At 48.0% G+C, this 12327-nt stretch overlaps 1 protein-coding gene across 8 annotated transcripts in view; it reads left to right on the top strand.

The window, feature by feature from the left end:
• The first annotated feature begins 7282 nt into the window (after positions 1–7282).
• UBAP2 (ubiquitin associated protein 2) overlaps positions 7283–12327 on the top strand; it is a 77296-nt gene continuing 72251 nt past the window's right edge. For 2 of the 8 annotated variants that reach the window (XM_083465760.1, XM_083465757.1), the window contains exon 1: positions 9124–9198. Coding sequence is in view for 1 of the 8 variants with exons in the window: in XM_083465755.1 (XP_083321881.1) it covers positions 7523–7817 (295 nt within the window). In the remaining 7 variants the exon portion in view is untranslated. The other 6 variants (XM_083465759.1, XM_083465755.1, XM_083465756.1 and 3 more) reach the window with 6 other exon arrangements.

The following is a 12327-nucleotide window of genomic DNA, read 5'->3' as shown; positions in this document are numbered from 1 at the left end:
TGGTGTACAGCTTCCGGGTCATGTGGCCAGCATGACTAAGCTGCTTCTGGCGAATCAGAGCAGCGCACGGAAATGCCGTTTACCTTCCCGCCGGAGCGGTACCTATTTATCTACTTGCATTTTGACATGCTTTCGAAGTGCTAGGTTGGCAGGAGCAGGGACCGAGCAACGGGTGCTCATTCCATCTCGGGGATTCGAACCGGCGACCTTCTGATCGGCAAGTCCTAAGCTCTGAAGTTTGACCCACAGTGCCACCCGCGTCCCTGTTGCACATGCTACTACCCCCCAAAAGTTAACCGAATCCTTTCTACCGTGGCTTGCTTTATAGCAGCCTTTCTCAACCTTTGTTCCCCAGCTGTTGTTGGACTACAACTCCCATCATCCCTGACCGCTGGTCTTGATATTTGGGGACGATGGGAGTTGTAGTCCAACAACATCTGGGGATGGAATAGTAATAATAATAATTTATTATTTATACCCCACCTATCTGGCTGAGTTTCCCGAGCCACTCTGGGTGGCTCCCAATCGAGTGTTAAAAACAATACAGTGGTACCCCGCAAGACGAACGCCTCGGAAGACGAAAAACTCGCTAGACGAAGGAGTTTTTCGTTTTCTTAGCCGCTTCGCAAGACGCATTTCCCTATGGGCTTGCTTCGCAAAACGAAGCTTGCCTCGCAAGCTCCGGGGATAGCGGGGAAGTGCAGCGCGTCTTCCCCGCTGTCCCCGGACCTCTTTTGAAGCAAGGGGCGGCGGGGAGAAGATCGCTTCTCCCCGTTGCCAGCCCCGCAATCTCCGGGGACAGAGGGGAAGGCGCGCGCGCCTTCCCCTCTCTCCCCGGACCCCTTTTGAACCAAGGGGCGGCAACGGGGAGAAGCGATTCTCCCCACTGCCCCTTCCCTTGCTTTAAAACAGGTCCGGGGACAGAGGGGAAGGCGCGCGGGGGGCAGGCAACAGGGAGAAGCAATCTTCTCCCCACCGCCCCTTGCTTTAAACAGGTCCGGGGACACAGGGGAAGGCGCGCGGCACTTCCCCTCTGTCCCCGGACGGTCTCCATAGGAAGGCATTGATTGATTTTCAATGCATTCCTATGGGAAACCGTGCTTCGCAAGACGAAAAACTCGCAAGAAGAAAAAACTTGCGGAACGAATTAATTTCGTCTTGCGAGGCACCACTGTACAGCATTAAATATTAAAAACTTCCCTAAACAGGGCTGCGTTCAGATGTCTTTTAAAAAAGGTCGAGAAAGGCTGCTCTATAGAGTCATTGTTCTCAAGTGCAGTTTGTTTTTTGTTTCTCCCCCTACTCACCTCTCCCTTGAGTAACTGAAGTAGTGTGAACTGAAATCTGGCGAGGGAAAACATTTCTGCATCTTAGTATGGGTATCTCAATAAAGTGTATTTGCACAGTGATCCCAAGTGCTTTTTTTCACCCGTTTCTCTACGAACTTCCCAAGAAGCATGCTGGCCATACAGTACTATACTAGAAGATGTGGATGGCATTGAATTATTATTGTATGCTCTTAAAAAAAAAGAAACACAATAAAATAAATTGCAGCAGAGCAGAATAAAACCCAGTGTAAAATAAAACCTGCACGTTAAAAACACCTGAATGGCCTTGGCAAAAAAAATAATATGAATTTTTCATCTGAGAAAGTTGGTGCCTGACATACCTTTTTGTTGGGGGGGGGGGTGTGTGCAAATTTCAGAAGCAGGGCACCAGAATAGAGAAGGCCCGGTCTGCAGTTACTGCCTGCCTTCCATCAAACAGAGAGGCCTAAAACTGGGTCTGCAGAGGCTTGTCTTAGCATCTAGGCAGGCTTGAGTGCTAAAATGCAGACCTTCAACCTGTGCCTGCGTGCATACCGTATTTTTCGCTCCATAAGACACACGTTTTCCTCTTAAAAACTAAGGGGAAATGTCTGTGCATCTTATGGAGCGAATATGTGGTCCCTGGAGCTTAACTGCCAGAGTGTGGCACGCTCCTGAGCTGTTCTTTGGGGCTGGCGGGGGAAAGCCCGGGTGCCGGCAGAGCAGCCGGGGCTTCCCCCTCCAGCCCCGGGAGCAGCGGGCAGGCTGCACACAGATGTGCGCTCCTGAGCCGCTCTTTGGGTCTGGCAGGGAAAACCCCAGGTACTGACAGAGCAGCCGGGGCTTCCCCCTCCAGCCCCGGGAGCAGCGGGCAGGCTGCACACAGATGTGCGCTCCTGAGCCGTTCTTTGGGCCTGGCAGGGAAAACCCCAGGTACTGACAGAGCAGCCGGGGCTTCCCCCTCCAGCCCCGGGAGCAGCGGGCAGGCTGCACGCAGATGTGCGCTCCTGAGCCGTTCTTTGGGCCTGGCAGGGAAAACCCCAGGTACTGACAGAGCAGCCGGGGCTTCCCCCTCCAGCCCCGACAAGGGAGGCTGCGCGCGGCTATCCCATAAGCCAGCACAGCAAGTGGGATCGCTGCTGATTCCGCTTGCTGTCTTGGCTTCTGGGATTCAGAATATTTTTTTTCTTGTTTTCCTCTTCCAAAAACCAGGTGCGTCTTATGGTCTGGTGCATCTTATAGAGCGAAAAATACGGTAAATGTCACACTTCTTGGATTATGGCCTGTAGTGCAAATGTAAAAGGCACAGAGCTTTTGCTGGGCAAAAAGGTGTCAGCTCTATATGGAAGAGGCTGAGAGATCCACTTCTCTCTCTCCTAGGCTGCTAAAACCCAGCATTCACACTGGCTTGGGCAGGTGGCTTCTTCGTACCAGCAAGAAGCGAAGCGATGACTCACTTTGGCACCAGTGTGGGCAGGCAACTGTCTGCTTCTGCTGATGAGCGAAGGTGCACATGGAGTTCCTTACCTCTGCTTGGCAGGCTGCTGCCCACACAGCATACAAACAGAGAGGGTGGCTTCAGGCATGACAGTCCTTTGCACCCAGTCAAACCCATGCTTGCTTGCTGCAGCTATGCATGGCATCTGAAAAGGATTTTGCAAAGGGATGTGGCTGTCAGGAGTTCAGCCTACACTCGAGTAGGACCGTGGCAGAGACACATGCCTGACTGGCATGTTACCTCCCTCCTGGTCGATCGTTTGGGAGCTTCAAAAGCTTTCTTCAGCCCAAACATCACAGCGACTGATGCCAACCGACACCAGCACACTTACGAGATCCGCAGAGTTTGTGCAGTTGCATAAGAGACCTCAGCAACTCAGCATTTTGGCTAATCTACTTTATTTACATATAAACACACATGGAGCACTGCAATAGTCCCACTTCACGGAACACAGTAACACAAACATCCTGTCTCCATCACTTCCCACTCTGGAGTCAAAACACACACTGTCATGCGATGAACAAAAATCCCACGACTGCAATCATAGATCAGGAATTCTAACAGTGGCCAAAGCTATAGGGGGAGATTCTTTAGAATTCCAGTTGTAGGATCATAGTCCAAATGGGCTAAGTAAGCTGTGTGAGGCCTGTAATAATATCATTTCCTGATTGCTCAGCTATCGCTCAGCATAATCCTCTTTGTAGCATTAAGCAAAATACGAGTTGGGCTTACACCAAAGCATCACAATGTATCCCTAACGTGTAGCTGTAGGCAGCTCCTCCCAGATTCTGTTTTACTCATGAGGAAGGAAAGGTTGATGTGCTGGTATTTGGAGTAAAAAAAAAAATCAACAACTCAGCAGAAGTTGGATTTATTAGTGAATCCCTTTTGGGATTTGCAACGTCACATTCGAACTGTGTCTCTCTAGTATCAGCCTAAAGGCATCTGAAACTGCTGCCATTTTTGTTCCACAAAAGTACCAGGTCTAGGCTTCTCCGAGACACCCTATACATATGCATATACAAATCTATGCATCACATTTGCTATGTCAAACAATTTAAAAAATGACTTTTGTTAAGACTGCACTCTTCCTTCCAATACCTGGAGCACACCCAAAATCAGTTTCATAGCCCCTAATAATTAAAATTCACAGGGCTGTCTAATTATTGTTTTTAAAAGTAAATGGCACCCCTCAAAAAAAGGAATAAAATAATTGATATGCTGCCAATTTGCTGTTACATCACCCATACGTGACTCAGCTTTTAGCATAAACTGGCCACCTGTCTTTTGTAGAAGTCTTGCACAAAATTTGGCCTGTGCAGAATTCCTCTCTGCTCCAAAGTTCTTAGGGAATCAAGGAGCTATAGGGCCTTTGTCCTGGAACATGGCAGCCCTGATTCACCTTTTCCAGGAGGTTGTGATGCTGCGACATGGACAAGTGACCCCCAAGCGCAGCTCCCACCAGCGTGATGAAGCACTCTCCTCTTCAGCTTCTATCTTTGTTGCTGGGTGCTGGTTGCCAACAAGCCATCTTCATTAGAAGGGGGATGCCAAGTCACGATTAGAAGATGCTAATAATAGTCATTAGCACTGCGCAGATTAAGAGAGCACAGGCACTTGTTTGTGGCAAAGCTGTGGCAAAACGGCTCTGAGACCTGCAATTATTCCCCCTCCTTGGTACAGAGACAATGCAAACCAGTGAAGCCCAGCTCATTTAGGCCTGCGTCTCAATCAGCTTGGGTCTCAAGGGAAGTAATAGTGCCACTGTATTCTGCTCTGGTCAGACCTCACCTGGAGTACTGTGTCCAGTTCTGGGCACCACAGTTCAAGAAGGACACTGACAAACTGGAACGTGTCCAGAGGAGGGCAACCAAAATGGTCAAAGGCCTGGAAACGATGCCTTATGAGGAACGGCTAAGGGAGCTGGGCATGTTTAGCCTGGAGAAGAGGAGGTTAAGGGGTGATATGATAGCCATGTTCAAATATATAAAAGGATGTCACATAGAGGAGGGAGAAAGGTTGTTTTCTGCTGCTCCAGAGAAGCGGACACGGAGCAATGGATCCAAACTACAAGAAAGAAGATTCCACCTAAACATTAGGAAGAACTTCCTGACAGTAAGAGCTGTTCGACAGTGGAATTTGCTGCCAAGGAGTGTGGTGGAGTCTCCTACTTTGGAGGTCTTTAAGCAGAGGCTTGACAACCATATGTCAGGAGTGCTCTGATGGTGTTTCCTGCTTGGCAGGGGGTTGGACTCGATGGCCCTTGTGGTCTCTTCCAACTCTAGGATTCTATGATTCTTTCGCACATCATGGAGCAAAAGAACAGGGATTGCTATGGCGTGTACAGAGTAAAGAGACACAAGATCCATAGCTTGGTAATGGAGTTTGTATGTGCTTTGAAAGCAGAAAGGCCGGGCCTCACTTAACCAAACCCATCTGCGGAAGTGCAACGCAAGGCCTTCTGCTAGTGCAATGGGGTTTCCTCGTCTCTACTCACTCAGCGCCCCCTTAAATTGGCTCTGGAGGGTGTGGTGGGGCAGCCCCTGAACACTGCACATGTGGAAGGTGTGCAGCGCTGGTGCTGGCTCGCCAGAGCAGCTTCGTCACGCTGGCCACGTGACCCGGAAGTGTCTCCGGACAGCGCTGGCCCCCGGCCTCTTAAGCGAGATGGGCGCACAACCCTAGAGTCGGACACGACTGGCCCGTACGGGCAGGGGTACCTTTACTTAGCTGTTACTCAGTCAATAAAAAGATCAAAACAACCCAGGACTGCTTTATGTTACCTTATATTATATTTTTATATTAGTCTACATTCATATAACAAGTTCATATTGCATAAAGCATATAATATAATATAATAATAATTTTTATTTTTACCCCGCCCTCCCCAGCCAAGGCTGGGCTCAGGGCAGCTAACAAGCAATAATAAAAACAAGTTGGATGAATACAACTTAAAAACAAGATTAAAATACAACATTAAAATATTGAAACATTAAAATATTAAAATGCAGCCTCATCACAGGAGGAGAAAGGAAAAAGAAAAAAGAAATATATATATATATATATATATATATATATATATATATATATATGCTTTCGTAGATTTTCACGGGTACAGGAATGCAGGTTTTGGTGTCTTCGGGTGTCTTCCCGTGTAAGAGTTGGGGTGTCTAGGCGACGTTTCGACGAGGTCTCACTCGTCATCTTCAGGCTGGTGCTTTCGGCTTCTTGTTACTGGAACAGAGCAGGATCTCAGTGTTTGAGTTCCTATAAATACTGTTGAGGGGGTGTGGTGTATAGCCTCCAACGTTCTGGGCAGAGAGGAAGTTCCCAGGTTAGTGTGCCTATTCTTCTTTTGTTCCTTAATTACTTGAGGGATATCTTGAGTGATTTCTTGAGTGATATTCTGAGTACCACTTAGGTGGGTCATTAAGTGTGGATTAGTTGCTAAAGCTTTCGTGTCTTGACCTCTTGAGCTTGTGAAGAGTTTTTCTGAGAAGATGGCTGTACTGCACTTAGTTGTGCTCTGGCTTGGCTTCGTGTATAGGGGCGAGCTGTGGCACGTCCCGCCTGCCAGACATCTGGAAATTAGCCCTCCCCACAAAAACCGACACCAGAACCAGAGGCACACAGAACGCCATCACCAATCAACCACACCAGACCCAAACCCAGACCCTCTCCACAGATAAATTACAGACACCATCCAGTAGCCAAACCATAGTGGCACCTCCGGATGCTGCACCCCCCTGCAATCCCTACACAGATCTGGCTGGCACAGGGCACAAAACCACAGCTCGCCCCTATACACGAAGCCAAGCCAGAGCACAACTAAGTGCAGTACAGCCATCTTCTCAGAAAAACTCTTCACAAGCTCAAGAGGTCAAGACACGAAAGCTTTAGCAACTAATCCACACTTAATGACCCACCTAAGTGGTACTCAGAATATCACTCAAGAAATCACTCAAGATATCCCTCAAGTAATTAAGGAACAAAAGAAGAATAGGCACACTAACCTGGGAACTTCCTCTCTGCCCAGAACGTTGGAGGCTATACACCACACCCCCTCAACAGTATTTATAGGAACTCAAACACTGAGATCCTGCTCTGTTCCAGTAACAAGAAGCCGAAAGCACCAGCCTGAAGATGACGAGTGAGACCTCGTCGAAACGTCGCCTAGACACCCCAACTCTTACACGGGAAGACACCCGAAGACACCAAAACCTGCATATATATATATATATATATATATAATACTTTAATATTATATATATATATATATATATATATAATAAATAAATAAATATAAATATATAAAATATATATTAATATATTATAATATGGAACAGCAACAAACTTCGCTGCTTGCCTCTTTAAGGACTTTTAAGTATTCCACAGCGAATATAACCCACGGCGGGGCGGCAACGTCACCCTTTCATCTCCGACACGCCCCCTCCCAGGCCGCGCCCACTCATGGTGACGTATGAGGCCCGCAGCGACTACGCCACACGCGCACACACTCTCTCTCTCTCCTTCTCCTTCTAACCGTAATTGAAGTGCCGCTGGAGGTCACGTGCGAGCGGACGTAGCCCGGCTCCTCCTCCATCTCCTCCGGAGGTAAGAGTCACGTGGGGAGAGGAGAGCGGCAGCAGAAAAGAAGCTTCTTTCGAGAGCCTTTCTCTCTCTCTCTCTCGAGCTCTCTGGGATCACGTGGGAGGGAATGAGCCGGCGTGATTGGCGGGGGGGGGCGGGAGACGGCGGTGTGCGTGCATGCGTGCGTGAGAAGGGGAAGCGGCGCGAGGCTGCCGCCCGCCGTACGGCGCAAGCGCGCCTGCGTCCGCGTCACGTGGTGAGGGCGGGGCTGCGCAGGCCGCAAGGGAGAGAGAGAGAGAGAGAGAGCGGGCGCGCGCGCGGGAACGCGGGGGCGAGGCGAGGGGAGGGCAGAGGCGAGGAGTCACGTGACAGTGGTGGGCGCCGCTGCCGCCGCCGCTGCCGCTTTGTGAGCACATTGGCAGGTAACGAGCGCGCGACCGCGGGCGGGGAGAGGCGGATTCGGCGGGCTCCCCTCCCTTCACGGGGGAAAGAAAGAAAGAAAGACAGACCGGGGGGGGGGCTAATATATTAGTCCGTGTGGGGGGGGGAGGGAGAGAAAGGAAGGAACAGGCGCGCGCAGCCTCTCAGCCTCCCCTCAGGGGCCAATGGGGGGGAGGGGGGGAGACCGGAGACGACGACGGACTCCCCCCCCCGAGCTCCGCTTAAAGGAGGAGGGGGCGGCCTAGAAGGTTCCCTCACCCCCTTTTAACTCGCAAAGGCGGTGGGGCCCTCACTCCCCCCCTGAAGTGAAAACGTGAGAGGGAAAACGGCCCCCCACCGCCTGTGACTGCGTGTGAATACCGACCATGGAGAGGGGGGGGCTGAGGGAGAAGGGCGCCCCCACTCCTTTTGTGAGGGGAAGGCGGACGGTGGAGGGGGGGTTGCTGGAGTTTCCCTCCCGTGTCGGCCACGCGCGGGCTTCCCGAAACGCCTCTCGTGGTTTTTTGAGGGGAAAGTGGGTGTGTGGGAAGTTGGCGCGTGGGCCCTGGGGGTCCCTTTCTTCCCACCCCCCGTAACACACACGCCCCCGAGAGAGTCAGGGGTCGGGACAAATAAAGCTTAAAAACTCCTGGAAAGTTGCTGAGTTGTTTCTCACTCTCTCTTGCTCTCCCCCATCTTTTCACGACTATTTGCTCCGTTTTGAGGTGGAAGTGGTGGTGAGGACCCCACCCTACAGGAAGCTCTCATGCCCTTCTCTCCTCCAGCCCCAGAAACCTTTTGTTTTCTCCCCAGGGGGCGAGAGAAGTTCGCAGACTGCCCCACCCCAGTGCACCGTCATGTTGGCGATGGAGAAGGAGGGGGAGCGTGGCAGCAGGAACTCTCACTTTGGAGAGGAAAGGAAAAGTTCAGGGAAAATGTCCCCCCAGTCCCCAGGATAAAGGCAAAATGATGGATACCAGGCCCTGGGACAGCTTCTGCCTTTCAGTATCCCTGCTATGCCAGGGACCAAAGCCAGCCAGCCTCCTCTCTTCGCCCCCACAACCCCTCTAGTTTTATTTTGGGAGGTTGGTGATCCCTTTCCCTGGGTTTGGTGCCTTTCTGCACTTGGACCAGCGTTGGCTGCTTTCCCAGTAGGAGCAGTTGCCAACCTGTCTCTCACCCTTGCTTCCTAGAACAGGGTCTCCTGATACTTGAGTTTCTCTCTCTCTCCGCCCCCCCCCAATCTGCTTGCAGTGTGTTTGGTCTCAACTCTTCCGCCTGATCTGATTGTATCACCCTGTAGGTGCATGTGAGGGTCTTTGGTATGACCCTCTGAAAGGGGATTTTTCCATCGCTGCTTCCTCCCTCAAACAACCTAACAGGGTATGCTAGGGTCAGCTTCAGTTATGCCTCCCTTTTAAGAAATCACCGATACCTGAAGGGTCTCTATAAGCAATGGCACCACCTAAGGAGCTAGAGGAGGTTACTTGAGGACAAGACCTGTGAATAGTCATCCCTCGTTGTCTCTCTCCTCTGTTTTGGGCTTCTGAGGAAATGGAAGCTGGGGCAGGGTTGTGTTCTTGGAATTGCATACTTAAAAAAACAAGCAAATAATTCTGTCTTATGTTGCTGCTGTTTGTGAAAGAAATTACAGCAACAATAGTGACCCATTTTCTTCAAAAAGTGTTGAGCATTCTAAAAGTCGCTTGCTATTTCAGGTCTGACTGCAGTGAGCTCTGGGATTCAGGGGATCATGGGAAGTTTGAGGAGAGTATTGCTAAGTATTGAACTAAGCATGAAACTGTCTTGGTTCGGTACATCTTCCTTCTTAGCTTGCAGGTAAACAGATTTAAGGTCAGCCTCAAGTCTGTGTTTACAATTCACTTACACCTAAAGGAGGTAATGACCCTGCAGAATTGAAACTAGTACCTCTGTGCTGTGAATTTCCTGGTGGTTAACTTGGTCTCCTGTAAGTGACTACTAGACTAGTTCAGTCCTGCCCTCTTGGTGCCAAAGAGCCACCTGTCTTCCTCTTCTCTATTGTCTGTATTTGAATCAGTGATGAAAGGAGTTATAATAATGTAGCACAATTGAGGGAATATTCTTTTGGGTGGTTTAGGCAGGAAAAATGGAGGGCCTATTCTGTGTTTGGAACGGCTGATTTTTTCACCCAGGAAGGGAAGTAGGAGCTGGATTTAAATATGGAGAAAAGAGGGAAGAAAGAGCAGACTTAGAACAGCAATGCTTCTTTCCTAAAATAGCATCATAAAAGGTGTTACTTGCTTTAGTATCCTTAGCAGCTGTTTATAGTAGTTCCTCAAGTCACATCTTTCCCTGGAGTCTCTGTTTGCACATTTACCTAACTAGCTTTGTTTGTAAAAGCCATACATTGTTTGTCTGCTGCCTTTAGCTTTGTGTGAAACAATATACCTCCAAAGCTAAAATCAGCTTGCAGTACTGGAGTGGTCTTTTTTTACTCCAAATGTGCTACTTGAAGGTGTTGTGTTAATTATTGTAAACACATGTTAATGTACAGTCTGGGGGAAGTGAAGGTGTGTTAGGTTTAGGTTTTTGTTCGTTCTCCCAAATATTTGTGAATTTTAACTTAAGCTGTGAATGGGTCTTTTTTGTATCTGGCACGTTTTACAGTATATGTAGAAAATGTTTTTTTAAACATGCTATTTCCTACAATTTGGGTGAAAGCCTGGAATTCAGGTTAATCTCTTTTTGCCCTTTCCGCTTGAGAGATAAGTAGATATGTTCCAAGTTGTTGTTATATCTTTAAATGTATTTGAGTTAGAATTTAAGAGTGGTCTAGGCAGAGTTCAAAAATCTTAGGTTTCCAAATGTGTTTTGTCTTGTATTATCTTTCTTTAAACATAAAAATAGGGCGTCTTGGAAATAGGCAGGCTGAGTTTCATATTGTTTTTGCAGCAAACTTGTTCAGTGGCTGTTTAAAGGTTCTTTGTGTTGCTTTTGCTGGCAACCATCCATATAGGTTTAGCTGCATTGCTAGGCAGCCTCCTACATATCTTTATTCAGAGCTGCTGTATGCAGTGTTTGTCAAATACAGGATTGAGAAAATCTTCACTTTAAAGACTTAACTTTCAGTGTCTTCTCTTCTGGATCTCAGGCACCTCTCTCTGCAGGTCTGCCAAAGTCTGAGCTTGTGCATTGTCTGTATACTATATTAAATGCGAGGTTATAAATGGGGCGGCCAGTGTCTGGTGATAGTGCTAATACAAGAAAGTGAAACTGCCTAAATCTTGCAAATAGGAAACTGTGAAGAATTGGGTGGAGTAAGAATTAATATCTGAGGGCGCACTTCTTCCGAGCTCAATTTCACTCCTAATCCCTTAGATGGCAAAAGAATAGAAGAAAGGGTCATTGTTGTTGAGTGGGCAGTGGATTGGGTTTGGTGGGAACATGTGACCTCTATTCCCCCATTGCCCTCTAAGCTTTAGTATGAAAGGCATGTGCACCACTAGGTGGGAAAAGGAGGTTGTGATACGGTGCTATTTTATTTTCAAGGATGATGGAGCGTCCTTTTGGACAGGCCTCTGCAACATGACTTTTCTTTTTAATATAATCAGTACTTATTGATGTTTTCAGTGATGTTTTTATGAATGCCTTTGTTAAATTTACTTTTATATTCTAAGGCTGAGTTTGCGGTATTCCAAGCTGCATAAGAGACCTAGGTTTTCATTGTAGGAAGAACAAGATGTGTAAAATTTTTGACAGCAGCAAAAGAACTGGAGCACAGAAAACTTTAGAAAACCTGTTGCCTTTTCTAATGTTGGCAAACTACCTTTGGCCTGAATCGCTGCTTCCTCAAGAGGCTCTTCTGTGTGCTCCAGAAATATGTTCCCTCTGGCTACCTTTTTATTCCTTACTAGTATGAAAGTACCGATAAGCTCCAGTTACGTTTTTCTGAGCTGTGAAGTGGCATTGAGGCTGTGTGTGTGTGAATGTGAATCACAAATGTTCTAAATTCTTATACTGTACACAGAGATGGAAAAGCTGCAAGCTATACAATTATTATAATCAAGGCATGATTAGAGGTGACCTAGATGTACTCTATTTTTCATAGTCATTTCCAGCATCACTTGTCCTCAGTGATTGGCTACATAATACTGTGATGTCATCCTGCCACTGATTAGCTGATAGCCAATAGCAACTGGTGGGCCACAAGTGGGGTGTGGGCTATATAAGTAAACCCAAAATAATTATTGCTTTCAATTCTTCATTGGTATGATGAACTCTCCTGCAACTTTTGTTGGCATGTTAAAACGCTGTGTTGATGTCACTTGTAACCAAATGTCAGAAAGGCTTGAGTCTTTACATTTTAACAATTGGGACCGCTGTGTGGCAGCTGATGCGAAATCCAGTGACAGTTTGTCACAAGGAGCTTGTACAGAGTGTTCTTTTGAGTGACTGTGCAACAGAGGCAAACTGTAATAATCACTCAAAACAACCCTGTATGAGCGAGCACCTTGTGGCAAACTGTCAATT

Source organism: Podarcis liolepis (genome assembly GCF_965112155.1).
Source record: "Podarcis liolepis genome assembly, chromosome: 11".
Classification (NCBI taxonomy): domain Eukaryota; kingdom Metazoa; phylum Chordata; class Lepidosauria; order Squamata; family Lacertidae; genus Podarcis; species Podarcis liolepis.
This window is presented reverse-complemented; position numbering and strand designations above follow the sequence as displayed.